Here is a 14,856-nt window from a genome sequence, read left to right on the forward strand (position 1 = left end):
TCATGTTTACCAATATTTTTGTTTCTACTTCCTGAATAAAAAAGAATTATAACTTAGCATATGTCGTGTTATTTGTCCCAAAAAGTAAGAGACTAACCTGTGTGTGTTTGCATTTAGGTCATTCTGTCCATTGAAGAAGGCTATAGACTTCCAGCTCCCATGGGCTGTCCAGCGTCTCTACACCAGCTGATGCTCCATTGTTGGCAGAAGGAGAGAAATCACAGACCGAAATTTACTGACATTGTCAGCTTCCTGGACAAACTGATCCGCAATCCCAGTGCCCTTCACACCCTGGTGGAGGATATCCTTGTGTAAGATGCATAGTGTTGATTTTCTTCCCTTTGACAGTCATTTCTTTCAGGCTATAGACAAGACTAACAGGTAGAGAGGAGAAAGTTTACCATGATAACTGTCTAGTTGTCGACCTTTTAGAATATTTTATACAAACCATATTTTATTTACCAGCTGTGAAAAAAACAACATTTCTAAATGTTTTGTTTTGGGTTTTTTTTTTTTTTTTTTGGTTTTTTTTTGTCTTAAGAAAACAGTGTCTCCTTTTGTTCTCTCCGTATCTAATTTTTCTGAGTTACTTTTGTTATATTTTTTTTTCTTGTGGGGGTCTTTGGTATTTGTGTATCCTTTTTTTATTTATTGATCCTGCCTTATCTCTGTAAGTAGAATTTGTATCCACAGGTTCTTTAATTTTCTTGTCCATTTTATGTTCTGTGCCTCTGTTTGAAACAGCAAGCAAGACAGGGGCAATTTGTGAATAGGCAAGGAGTGAGGATGTTTCCTGCTGACATGATCACACCCAGCTGTTGTTACTTTCCATTTCTAAAACCAGAGAAAGACAGATGACAAGACAAGAAAATGAAGGCACTCATATGCCATTTTATAAAAGTCAGTAGAGTTGAGAAGATCTACTCACCTCTCTCTAAAAAGCAATTATAAGAAGGGGAGAGTAGAAGGAAAGAAACACTTATTTCTGAAAAGATTACATTTAAAATATTATCGAATTGAGAATATATGTATTTAGGCCAAACTGGACTTAGAAATAACAAAAGTGTTTCCAAAGCTCACTCTTCTAACTCAGGGGACGGCCAACGGAATATATAGATGTTCATCTTGAGGTCATAGGTTCAAGTCAGTGCAGGCTTTTTGTGATAATAAGGCCAAAGGCTCTTCAAGGACTACTTAAGCAGGCCTCAGTTCACTGCAGAGCACATAAGAGTTCACCTCTAAATCACTAATTGGCAGCCTCAGTAAAGTGAAACCAAGCATGAAATAGCTAGAGATTAAACTATTACTCTAGCCCATCTTCCCTAAAGCAGTCCAACAGAAGAAGCAGTAAAGGGCTGGGGTGGGGGTGGGGGTGGTTTGGTTGGGGGAGTGACCTAGGATTTTATCATAAAAGGACACTTAGTGAAGGATTTTAAGCAAGAGAATAGCATAATCACATTTGCGTTTCTAAAAGATCACTCTAGAGCTGATTTAGACTAAGTGCAAAATAAGGAACAAGACTAGAAACAGACAGTTATATGTTTGAAACCCAAGCCAGAAAAGATTAGGGTCTAATTCATGAAATGGGAGTAAGTTTGGGGTTGGGAGATAAGAGGATGGATTTGCTCTCAGGCAAGGAGAACAATGTGTCTTGGTAATTGATTGAATATAGGAGGGGTGGGGAGAGAAAAGAGTCAAGGATTCTATCAAGTTACCTTCTTAGACAAGCCGGCCAATAATATTACCACTAAGAGAGAGAAGGAAGATATGGTTTTGCAATAGAAATGAAACCATATCAAGTAAACTGAATTGAAGATGCCTGTGGGGTAGGTAGGTGGAGTTGTCCAATAGGCAGTTATATTTGTAGGTTGAACCTCAGGGGGAAAGATCTGGGCTGAAGATTTGAAGATCATCAACATAGAGACTATAACTGAAGATTCATGCATAGTTGAGATGACCCATGGAGACTATAAGGTATGAAAATTAACAGAGGGAAGGAAGGAGGGGTGTTCTCTGGAACACCAAGATTTAAGAAATGAGCTGAGGGAGAGTACCCAAAGGAGACCAAGAAAGAAGAAGTCATCTGTCTCAGTGCCAGACTGGTAATAACTAAAGCTGGGAAAGGATAGTGACATAGAAGCAAAAAATGGGGAGCGTTCCAAGGAGTGTAATGTCCAAGATTTCACAAGAGCTTCAGCAAGATAAAAAGTGAAATGGGTCCTTTGAACTTAGCAGCAAAGTAGTCAGGTATCTATGGGCAGCCTTAGCAAGAGCATTTGAATAAAAGTGTGTAAGACAGCTGGCAATGGAGCAGGAGTAAATATGAGGTCAGAGAGAAAAGCAATATAAAGTACTAAGAAGCCTGTCTCTGAAGGGAAAGAGAAGTAGTTAAAGAAAATGTTTGTTCTTTTTGTTTTGTTTTGTTTTCCTGAAGAATGGGCATGCATTGACATTGAAATGAAAGAGCTAATGCAGTGAGTGTGTGTTAATGGTTTTCTATAAACTGAACTCATTTAATCCATGCCTCTCATTGTGGTATAGGGTTAACGGACCCCACAGCCAGTGCCCATCAACAGAGCTCTCTAACTGTTCTATGGCAGTAGAAGCAGGCAGGTAAGAGCCTTTTTTTTTTTTTTTTTTTTTTGAAGAAAAGCAGGTACAACAATTTCTTCCCTGCTTTTTCGAGACTATGAATGTTTATCATAGCTGGAAAACCCTGATGAAAACTCTTAGATGAGAAAATGCCAAAAAGTCAAAATGATCCAGAGGTAAAGTCAGTATGAGGACTTGTGTCATGGGGCCAGAGGTGTAGGGTTTAAAGGGTTTAACGGGATGAGCAGCCATCCTGTGGACAGGCCAGCAGATGGCAAGTCGGTGATGGTACTGCCACACGCGGGTGAGAGTTGGGTACTTTACATAAAGTTGGCAGTTTGATTTGATTCTGAAGTCTGATATCCGGGAAACCAAATGGAAGTTTCTGTGACTGATTTGCTGTCCTTGCCCATTCTTCAGGAAAACAAAACAAAACAAAAAGAACAAACATTTTCTTTAACTACTTCTCTTTCCCTTCAGAGACAGGCTTCTTAGTAAGGACATATAGACAAAGATCTATATGCTAGTGTTTTCTGCCTTTAATACACTTTTCTTGGAGAAACAAAGAAAAACAGAGTTCTACAGGTACACGTGCCTGAACTGTTATCACCACTCTTATTTTCACAGCAGCCTGAGCAGGTTACCCCTGTCAATCCCTTCACCTCCGATGCTATCCATCCACCCTGTCCCTGATTCCAGAGAACCGAGACTGTTTAAAGGAAAAAGATAGGGCACCTGGGTAGCTCGGTTGGTTAAGAAACTACTTTTGGCTCAGGTCATGATCCTGGAGTTCCGGGGTCAAGTCCTGCATCAGGCTCCCTGCTTGGCAGGGAGTCTGCTTCCTCCTCTGACCCTCTCTCTTTTCATGCTTTCTCTCTGTTTCTCTCTCTCTCTCTCTCATTCTCTCTCTCAAATAAATAAACAAAATCTTTTAAAAAAATAAAAAGAAGAGACATGGTATGAAGGATAGCAATTTAGCTAAAGGATTTGTGGTTTGTTTTATGCTTATAAAACTGTGGCACTGTCCGTCCCCCAACTCCCAAAGCCCAGTCATCTGTCTCAGTGCCATGCTGGATTAAAGGAACATGACAGGGAGTAGAATTTCAATCCCTCCGCCCATTTATCTCTCAAGCAGGTAAAGGAGTTTAACTGTGTAATCCACAGCAACTCTGATTAAACTCACCTGTACTCTTATTAGACTCTGGAGTCTCTCCAGCTTCCTGGGATTCCCTCACGCTTCTGTACTGACATAACTCTCTCATCCACTAGGTCCCCATGGTTTTTATTCCACTCTAATTGCTTTTTTCTCAACAATTCACCTGAGAATCTTTTATCCTTTCTCTTGACAGAATAGTAAGAAGGGAAGAAATTAAGGCAACAAAGGGGGAATGAGGAAAGCTGTGAAACCCACAGCTCAACAATTTTATACTAGCATATTGGAAATGTTATAAATCTTATATCTGCAATTTCTCCTCTCAAAAGACAGAACACCCAATAGGAAAAAAAAAAAAAAAAAAAGAAAAAAAAAACTGTTGGTCAGGGAAAGCTTTCATTGGAGCAGCTGTTCTGAATAATGCTGATATTCTTGGGCCTGGCGCACTCCCGTGGGAATATTCAGAGCTCTGTTCAGTTCTTCTCTCTTACTCAAGAAAGTATGTGGATGTATAAGGGAACATAGCAATATTATAAGTATCATTTTAAATCTAATTGATTTAAAAAATAATTTGCAGGGGCGCCTGGGTGGCTCAGTTGGTGAGCGACTGCCTTCGGCTCAGGTCATGATCACTGACTTCCAGGATCGAGTCCCGCATCCGGCTCCCAGCTCCTTGGGGAGTCTGCTTCTCCCTCTGACCTTCTCCTCTCTCATGCTCTCTCTCACTCATTCTCTCTCAAATAAATAAATAAAATCTTTAAAAAAAAATAATTTGCAGAAGTACCTTGTTAATACAGGTAGTCATCCTTTCATAAATGTGAATTTTGAACTACCTTCACTTTTATTCATTCAACAATGTTGCCTTATAACCTCCTTTTTAAAGTATTTGTAACTGTCACATGGTGTACAGCCCCTGGGCGAAAAGGCCCACTTTGAAGCCAAGTCTATATGGAGAATGACATCAGGAGCAGGACCTGGCCATGACCTTCGAAACACTGCTCACTCCCTTTCCTCTGGCCCTCATGATAAATGCTATAGCTACTCTCAGTCCCAAGTCAAGCATATCCCCATGGTTCCCAGGGTCACATCTGAGGTCCAGTGGTTTAATAGTGTAAAGTAGATTAATGACTATATGAGTGTTCCTTTGCCCGGCCTGACCTTCCACACCCCACCCACGTTATTCTACACATTTATTCTCCAACCTCTTCAACTCTCACTCCTGATTCCTCCACACACTGAAGCACGAGGTTGAAGTCAGCTGGCCAGTGCCTTTTGGACCAGTGTGACCGTGTAATGGGAAAATAATACTTTTCTCTAGTCTCTGCTGTAGATCCCCAGCACTGACAAAAACTTTTTTACAGATTATGGGCTCTTTGATGATATCAGCTTAAAAAGGGGCATCCAGGGATGGACAGCAGTTGACCAGAAGGACAGTCCATGGTAGTCACCTGCTTCAGAAATCATGCTTTGCCCAGGCCAAGACACTTAAGAATAGTCTCACGACCCGTGGGGCCACAGTTAAGGATCTTAAAACATTTTAGCTTTTAGGAACTGGAACCACCACTTTCCTTAGTACACATAAATCTATTGTTAAACTTCCAACTACTTGGGTACCAATAATGTGTGAATCATGAGGATAGGGAAAAGTTCAAACCAGTATCATAATTAAGAACCCCTCTGCTTTAGAAAACCACAAGTAAACGTTATAAGACTAAATGGTACTACCTCCTCCATCCAATTCATAAAGCACCTCTAATGCTGTCTTCTGAGGACAGGAACTTTCAACAATTGGATATGAATTTTTCCACTGATTTTGAGAAGGTCTTGCTCAATGCTGTCTAGGCTACACATAATGCCTGGTTATTTATACCAGGTCACAGACGACTTGTTCTAATTTCTATAACTAGAAGTTTTAATGATATTTCCCATGAGAGAGAAATGAATGGCTAGCCAAAATCGGTGTTGTAATTGATTGATTATCAAAACTCTGTGGAAGGAAGACAGAATATTAAATATTAATCAGGAAATAAGAAACTTCTACCTGTTAGATAATCTATACTTAATTCACATGAACTCTCGGCACAAGCTAATGATAATACTGATGTTAATACCAATACTAATACTGATAAAAATTCCAATATATATCATCAATAATAACTTTTATTGCCATTTGTTGAAAGCCTACTGTGTTTCAGTTATTGTACTAGGTACTTTTATCTATAAGGTCATTTAATCCTCCCTATTATTATCCCCATCCTTCAGATTAGGAAAGAGAAACTCAAAGAGTAAAGCAAGTAATTAGTGGATCAGACATTTTAACAAGGCCCACCAACTGCAAAGTCCTTGTTATTTCCACCACACAGTGTACAATCATGCAAAATGGCAAGGTTCTTCCCATTACGGCACTGTTTCAGAAATATGATTATAGGAAAAGTACATTTTTTTTTATATTTCCACATAGATTTTCTCTGGACTAATCAGACTTCCTGGATGGGTTATATTAAAATCCCAAAAAGAATTTGCAGTGGAGCACAGCCTGTTATTTTATGTTCTACTAAGCAAATCCAGGGAGATAGAGTATATGCCCTCATTCGTGGGAATAAGTAGCAAACACATAGCCAATATATCCCCTCAACATCCTCCTACAATGTTCAGCCACTTGAACATTACTTGGGGGGGGGGGTAGTAACTACAACAAAATAGAGAAATAAGGAAAATATGGCAGTGACACAGTTCCAGAATTACATCCTCAGGCATTTTATAGATTGAATTTTTCCAGTGCTGGCAAATATATGCTTTCCTTCTTTTTCCTTGTTATGGCAGACATTACTAATCATCACAACACCCTTTCCCACTGAGCCCAGATGCTGCCATAGCATCCTTTTTAAGACCATATTTTGAGAACCACTGCCAATGAATTGTAGTTAACATGTGATAAGAATCCATTTCTGTTCCTATATTATTTTCACACAAAAATAGGCTTTCCTTGAGGTTCAGTGATCTGTCACCCTGCCTATAGGGACAATGAGTGAGGTACTCAGAATTATGGGAGACTTTTAAGCAATAATATTCCTACTCTGTGTCTATTCCTGTGTTCAAACACATCTAAAATTTTAAAATTGTCATTTCTTCTTACTTTCTGCTAGTTATCATCCTTATTATGGGAATTAAATAATCATATCAATTTAAAACACTTGAAGACTTACTGAAAATAAAAGGCTGGTGAAAAATAATTCATTCTCCCTATTTAACATTGTGGAGAGTCAGATGGTTTGGAACCATGAGATACTGCCCACAAGCATAAAAGTCACAAAATATAGGCATGATTCTATGCATTTTAGATTTTATAGCATTTTGAGTAAAATTATACCTTAAAATTTTTAAAAGATTATCAAAATTCTTTTATTAATTTAATTCATGTTCAAGATTATGTTCAAGTTTGCTATCCCACCTAACTATAGAGAGGACAACCTTTTCTTTTTCATCTGATAAAATAAATTCTTCCTTCAAAGTTTAGGTAGATAATTTGTATATTATGTATGGATTAACTAAATAGTGTGAAGTGTAATCCCTGAGTTATGAGATCAGGAATGCAAGTGAAAGTGGTGATATTGAATAAGTTGAACACTGTTGCTATTGTTCTAGATCCCTTCACCCTGGGCTACCTCACCCCACCTATAGCTGCCTCTCTCTCCACTCTGAAACCCACACAGGCAGGGATAAGCAAGCACCATCAATATGTACTTACTCTTCAATTTAAGGGAACTAAGTCAAAATGGATCATTCATCATGAGTCAGCCATTATGTCATGGACTGAACTTTCCTATACAGAATACTCAAGTCTAAATCATCACTTATTTAAAATTTCTATAAAACTTTCAGCATTGTGCTAAGGCCTACAGAAAATAGAAATATATGTTAAATATGGTCCCTGCCATCAGGGAATTTTAACTTAACCTTTTAAAAAAATTCTTCTGTCTTCTCTTACAGATTTTTCCCAAAGAAGTAATTTAACTGAAACAAAAAGATACATGCTGTAAGATTGAGTAGTCATCTGTAATAAAAGAATATTGCTAGCCCCATAGGAGCCTAACTTCAGGGAATTAAATTATTAAGCATCAATATGAAGATCATTATATACTCATTTGATTAATATTTATGAATACTACTGAAACATGCAAATTATTAATAAATAACTGAAATAAAGGCAATGTAAAATAGAATGGGCCTAATCTGTGCAGTTCTCCTAACCATGTATAACAGCTAGAGGGAAAAAGTTATGTTAGAGTCATAAAAAGAGAAAAGCCTTTAAGCATGTGATGGTTTCATATTAAAACAAGATCTTACTATGCAATAGTATTTCTCAAAGTATAACCTTTCTTGAATCATTTTTAATAAATCTATTATTATTATATTTGCATGATAAATATAAAACATGGAAAACTTTTGGAAATAAAAACCTTCTTGCTTTTTACTGGCAGTTTCCATATCTATTGATTATCTATGTAAAAACTTTCTAAATTAAAAGACTAGTACTGGGTCACCCAGGTGGCTCTGTCAGTGAAGCATCTGACTCTTGGTTTCAGCTCAGGTCATGATCTCAGGGTCCTGGGATCAAGCCCCACATGGGGCTCCGCACTCAGTGGGGAGTTTGCTGGAGATTTTCTCCCTCTCTCTCTCTCTCTCTCTCTGCCCCCCACCCCCTGCAGGCATCCTCTCTCTCTAAAATAAATAAATAAATATTAAAAAGAATAGTACTATTGTGAACTCAAAGGGCTCATTAGAGTAAAAAATTATTGGCTCTATCAGTGCTACTCATTTTTACATACTTAGATGTATTACAAGTATATATTTATTGAACCTTAAACTGTGTCATTACCTATTCTACCTATATTCCAGCCCTCTCTCTAATCTAAATTGACCATCATTTATACATTTAGAATTTCCTAACTTTACCCCTTCCTCATTTTTCTGAGGGAAGTGGGAGACCCCTGACCTTCTGTTCTACAATATGTACTTTTTTTCAACATGAGCTGCAGATTTTGCTATAAAGACATTTCTCAGGTGGGCAGCTCCCACTAATCACCAAAGAGCAGAAATTTCTATGTGGTCAGCAAATAGCAGACTGAATTTATCATTGTACATGGTTGATAAGAAAGGGCATTTATTGTTTATTAGGTAATATTCCAGAGAATACATGTGAGGGTGATGGTACCCAGCCCTCAAAGCCGGAAAATAGCAGCATTTTTCAACTTCGCTGTAAGATAAGGTGAAAGAAGAGTTATTGCACAGTGGCTATGAACGATGAGGGGATCCTGACCTTACTAAATCACCTGCCAGTGCAGTGGTAGAAAGGCCAAAGAGTAACTAGGTTACTAAAGATGTGTGGAGAGAAAGGGAATTACGGTATTGAAACATTCTAGGAGCAAATAGTGCATGCTTTTCAACAGAGAAATAGACCACTTAAGTCATTTAGTATACAGAATGTCCTTCCATGACCTTTCTATACTAAGGACATAAAATTAGCAAATTACATTTCCACTCACGGATTATATGAAATTGTGAACGCTCGAGAGTTATTCCAGAGTTATCTCAGGAGAGGGAAGTAGAAGTCACCTGACACTGTCTGTACATCAAGTCTGGCATGGGAATATGAAGGGAAAGTCACTTAAATACATTCTTTTAATTTTGTTCATTCAACAAACTTCTTTGACAAGTAATTAAAAGATATGGGAGCCACCTTGTTTTAAAACAGGACATTCAGTTTCCTAGCATGTGTGGCTTTATGTTAGTAAGCAAAAGGGTACCCTGATCATTTTGATATTTAAACTTAGTAAATTTACTATAGCAGCATTTCTTAAACTATGTTTTATAGAAACTAGTCAGATAATTTAGGAAAATAATGCAGATGCCATTGCTAATCTTCTTGTATGTTCACATTGTGCATTAGAACAGTGAAGACTTGGAGAAATGCTCTAATTAAAAATCCTATTTAAGGGTGCCTGGGTGGCTCAGTGGGTTAAGCCGCTGCCTTCGGCTCAGGTCATGATCTCAGGGTCCTGGGATCGAGTCCCGCATCGGGCTCTCTGCTCAGCAGGGAGCCTGCTTCCCTCTCTCTCTCTCTGCCTGCCTCTCTGTCTACTTGTGATCTCTCTCTGTCAAATCAATAAATAAAAAAATCTTTAAAAAAAAAAATCCTATTTAACTCTGTTTGCAGTGGATACCTTTATTAGTTTTTATTTTATATGAATTTTGCTTGTTTTATAATACTTATTGATATGAACATCTCTAGGAAGCAACAAATATGGCAATAATAAAGTATTTATGATAGGTTTTCAATCTTTGGACATAACTAATCTTCATTAGGGTCAAATCATGAATCACTCCAATATTAATTTGAATGAATCGGCCCACAATCAAAATAGCATTGCAATTTATTGTATAAGAAAAAAAGCATGTAGCTTTTATCAGCCTCCCAAATTGGAAATATAGTAACAGAAATGAGTACTAGTAAAAAGGATACAAGTCACTGTTAAGAATACTGGACTTGGGGTGCCTGGGTGGCTCAGACAGTTAAGAATTACCGGACTCAATATGGACCACTATGTAGTCACAAGATACATGCATTTAATTTATGCAAATTTGAATTATATATTAAAAGCAAAACCCCTATTTTTTCCTCATTATCTCTCTTCATCTTCATCCCCATCTTCAACTAGACCCCAGTTTGGGAAAAGGGAAGTCAACATAACAATCAAAGGAAAACCAAAGAATGAGCTCGAGGTCTTTAGTGGTGACTCTGTCCTAAAAAATTCCAAGTGACCTCTTTCAGAGTCTTCAAGAGTTGTACAATGTACAGGGCCTGATGATTTAAGGGTAATTTAAAGGATTTTTATGGGTAATTTTGATTATTAGAGGTTTTTATGTTTTACCTTATGCACTAACCTTATAGCCTAACTCCCATTCTCATATTTTTTTAACAAAACAATACCAGAGTTATACAACATGCATACTCCATTCTGTCTCACAATGGGGTTCTTCTTATTTCATGTGGTTCATATACTGTCGTTCATATTCTAGTGTTCATACACTATCAGTTTCTAGTTAAAGTGAAATAGTTCAAATATGAATGGTAAATATGATTATAATAAAATATTCCAAATACGAATGTTAAAACTATGGATATAGTTAAGTCTCCATGGATTCTTTCCTTCTTTAATTTTATAAAAAATTAAAAGCAAAGTAAATGAAATTTGGATTAACCTTCTAACTTTTAATGGGAATATTTTTCATTACTTATAAAATACTGATTTGACTCAAATACCATCACAAAAAAAGGTTACTGCTCTACTATTTAATATAAAATCTAGACCTAATAACTTTTAATGATGTATATATTACCCTAGAAGACTAGTAAAATGCTTATAAAAGCACTTTTACTGCCAGGTATTTTATAAAACCATATAAAATATTTTTAACAATTTTCATGCATTTCTAGAAGGAGAATAATATAGTTTATTGTCAGAATCAGTTAAATATATAATTCTTAGTTAATTTACTATAGTTTCTAAGGTTACTTCCATGCTTATTCTATCTTTAGCTTATATAAAACTATTCTGTGTATATATGTATATATACACATATATAATGAATATATTTATGTATGAATACACACACATTTGCTAGCCGTTCCAAAATAATACCTTTATATTATTTTTATATTAAAAGTACAAAAATATGGGACTCCTGTTTGTAGCTCAGTTTGTTAAGTGTCTGATTCTTGATTTTGGCTTAGGTCATGATCTCAGGGTTGTGAGATTGAGTCCCATGTCATGCTCTGTGCTGGGTGTGGAGCCTGCTTAGGATTCTCTCTCCCCTTCTGCCCCTTCCCTGCCTCCCAGCCTCTCAAAAAAGAAAAAAAAAAAAAAAAACTACAAAAATATCCCCAACTGCAATGTCCTTTGCATTAGATATTAGAAACAAAAATACAGATGTCTGTTTCACTTACGTTAAGATCCATTAATGCTGGATTCCCTTTTCTTGTTAACCCAAACTTGCATTGATTTTTGCTTTGTTTTGTGCCATATTATATCTGTGCTATGGACTGTTTTACTCTAGGCTTGAATATATGTAAATCTTATTCATGCCACTGAGCTCTGTAATGGCAGAGATTATTTTTTAATAAATAATAAATTCTTGTTGAATGTTTGAGAATAAATAAATGGAGGCTTGATCAATGAATTCACTGTGAAAAGGAGAAAGGACTGTCATAGCAAATGTAAAAAAGGCAAAAGAGCAAGGATTTGGTGACAGGTTAGAAAGTGTAAGAGTAAACAGCCTTATGGCTACTAACTTTTCTTTGGGGATGAGGACTGGGTTATTCCTCAGGTTTGAAAACACAATTTTATGCAAGAGGAAAAAGTAAATAGCAGTTCACAAGATGTGGGTTTTCTCAAGCTATATCTAGTATAAAACCTAGTTAGTAGCAAAAAAGCAGAAAAAGACAAAGTGATAAGTGAAACTGACCAGATAAAAGTGGCTGATTTGAATATAATGGAAAATCAGAGATTATTTTCTAATGGAGTATGAAAACATTAGAGGCAAGGATATTATAAAAGGAAAAAAAGGGACTTGGGTATTTTTTGCTGTCTCTGACTTTTAAATGGTCTCCATGGTTTTTTGTTTGTTTGTTTATTTGTTTTCTTGTAGAATGCCAGAATCCCCTGGTGAAGTTCCGGAATATCCTTTGTTTGTCACAGTTGGTGAATGGCTGGATTCTATAAAGATGGGGCAATATAAAAATAACTTCATGGCAGCAGGGTTTACGACTTTTGACCTAATTTCAAGAATGAGCATTGAGTAAGTGGTCCTGGGTTTATTATTATGCTTAGCAGTCCAATCAAGGTGTTACAAATTCAAATACCGGATCAAAACACCATGATTCAACTACATTTCCTAATGCTAATATGGCATTTCCACATCTTTCCTCACCATTTCTGATTATCATTCTAGTGGTAATTGGACATTATACTTTTAACTATTTTCCTTTGGAAGAATATGTTTAATTCAAATAGCTATTTTAAAAATTTTTAAATGCTTTCTGAAATGCATATTACTCTAATTCACATCCTAGACTACATCAGCACAGTTTACCTAGGCAAATTACTTATGACTCACATATACTAATCTTGCATAATCAATTCCTATTACCTTCATCAAATGTAGTAATTGCAGTAATACATTATCATCATGTAATTTCAGAGCTCCTTATCTATATTATACAAGTTGGACATTTTTCCATTGTCTGAAAAATTATTCCTTGCCTGGGTGCCGTAAAATGTTCTTATTCCTTGACTAGGTGCAATAAAACATGTGCTTAAGAGGTAGATACTAAAACTAGTTGGTTGAATCATATGAAATTGCCATTAGTTTGAAACAGTAATGGCAACTTTATATAGTTCAACATAATACAAGAACATTTTTTTCAGATTATTTAATGACCATAGGGCTCAGATACAATCCACATTCTATCTTCTACCCTATATATTATTTTGCTAACACTGTTGAAAATTTTTACAACAATTTTTTACAATTTTGTACAATTTAGATAATGATAAAAATTTTCAACAGTGTTAACTGGGGCACCTGGATGGCTTGGTTGGTTAAGCATCCAGCTCTTGATTTCGGCTCACATCATGATCTCAGGGTCATGAGATCGAGCCCCATGGTGGGCTCCGCACTCAGCAGGGTCCCTGAGATTCTCTCCCTCTGCCCCTCCTCTCTCTCTCTCTCTCTAAAATAAATATATAAATCTTTTAAAAATGGTATTCCCTTTAGGTCTATGGAATGTCTGAACATTACGCTGGTACCTGAATGTGAAATTTTCCTTTGTATCCTTAAATTTGAGGTAGACTTGATACATTATCTGGCACCAGGGAGAAGAAAAATGTAACTGTTCACCTGTATCTCTGCTTAAACTCTCATTTTACCAGCTATATAATTTTTGTTAAATTCATAAGCAAATCTGACATGGAACACACTTACCATATGTAAATCTTCATTTCCTATTTCCTTGTACTTACCAGATCTAAATATTCATATTCTCTCTCCTCCCCTCCCACCCCCATCTCTACATCTTTTTCTCTCTCACAGTGATATTAGAAGAATTGGAGTCCTACTCATTGGACACCAGAGACGGATAGTCAGCAGTATACAGACCTTACGTTTACAAATGATGCATATACAGGAGAAAGGATTTCATGTATGAAAGTACTACAAGCACTTGTGTTTTGTGCCTCAGCATTTCTAAAATGAAAGATATCCTCTCTACTACCCTCTCTTCTGATTCTCCAAACATCACTTCATAAACTGCAGTCTCCTGTTCAGACTACGGGCACGCACCTTTTGTTTATGCTTCCAACCTAGATTTTAAAATTATGCCTCATAGCTCCTCTCTGAATAATCTGCAAATAAAACCCCGGCCCACCTCAGATTATCACTACACAATGGTAAATAACTCAGCATGGATGTGTAACTTTGTACAACAGTATTTGGAAAGTGTTCACGAACTTTACCCAAAGGAATTTGCCCAGGTGTGGCTTCCTTAATGATGTATTTAGAGTTTGATGGTAGATGAAAAAGAAATAGTTGACATTTCTTTCATGTTTTGTGATCAAGTAGCTTCCAAACTGACATGAATATTTTTAGATAATTATATTCAACTCTATGGATCATATTGTTATTTATTTGTATGTATATTTATTTGTATTATATTTATTTAACTATTGATGCCTGATGTCGTTAGAATTATTTGCAGAAATAACCAGTGATGTCATTTGGTGAATTCTTGTCAGGTGTGACTGCACTAAGGAGGAGGTTATCAGAGAGGGAGAGGGAGAAACATACTGTGCTTTTCAATCTTCTAAGGCTGGGTTTGTTTGTTTTTTTTTAATTGACTTTATAGTGTCCTACATATTTCATAGTAAGTGGTAGTTTAGAGGCTTTTCCCTTCTAAGTTTTGCTAACTATAGTATATTTCTCTCCAACCTTATGAAGATCACCCCAAAAAGGTTAAGAGACCAGTTTTTGAAAGGGTTTCATAGAGTGAAGCA

General features: G+C 36.5%; 1 protein-coding gene across 3 annotated transcripts in view; it reads left to right on the plus strand.

The window, feature by feature from the left end:
- The window catches only part of EPHA6 (EPH receptor A6), an 835,383-nt gene extending 820,906 nt beyond the window's left edge, over window positions 1-14,477 (plus strand). For all 3 annotated transcript variants that reach the window (XM_032882241.1, XM_032882242.1, XM_032882243.1), the window contains 4 exons: window positions 118-311; window positions 2,542-2,613; window positions 12,455-12,604; window positions 13,898-14,477. In XM_032882241.1, the coding sequence (XP_032738132.1) occupies window positions 118-311; window positions 2,542-2,613; window positions 12,455-12,604; window positions 13,898-14,012 (531 nt within the window). In that variant the 3' untranslated portion in view covers window positions 14,013-14,477. The remainder of the gene's footprint in view (window positions 1-117; window positions 312-2,541; window positions 2,614-12,454; window positions 12,605-13,897) is intronic.
- Window positions 14,478-14,856: the final 379 nt, after the last annotated feature.

Source organism: Lontra canadensis, unplaced genomic scaffold (assembly GCF_010015895.1).
Source record: "Lontra canadensis isolate GAN:19392208 unplaced genomic scaffold, GSC_riverotter_1.0 scaffold80, whole genome shotgun sequence".
In the NCBI taxonomy this organism is placed as follows: Eukaryota; Metazoa; Chordata; class Mammalia; order Carnivora; family Mustelidae; genus Lontra; species Lontra canadensis.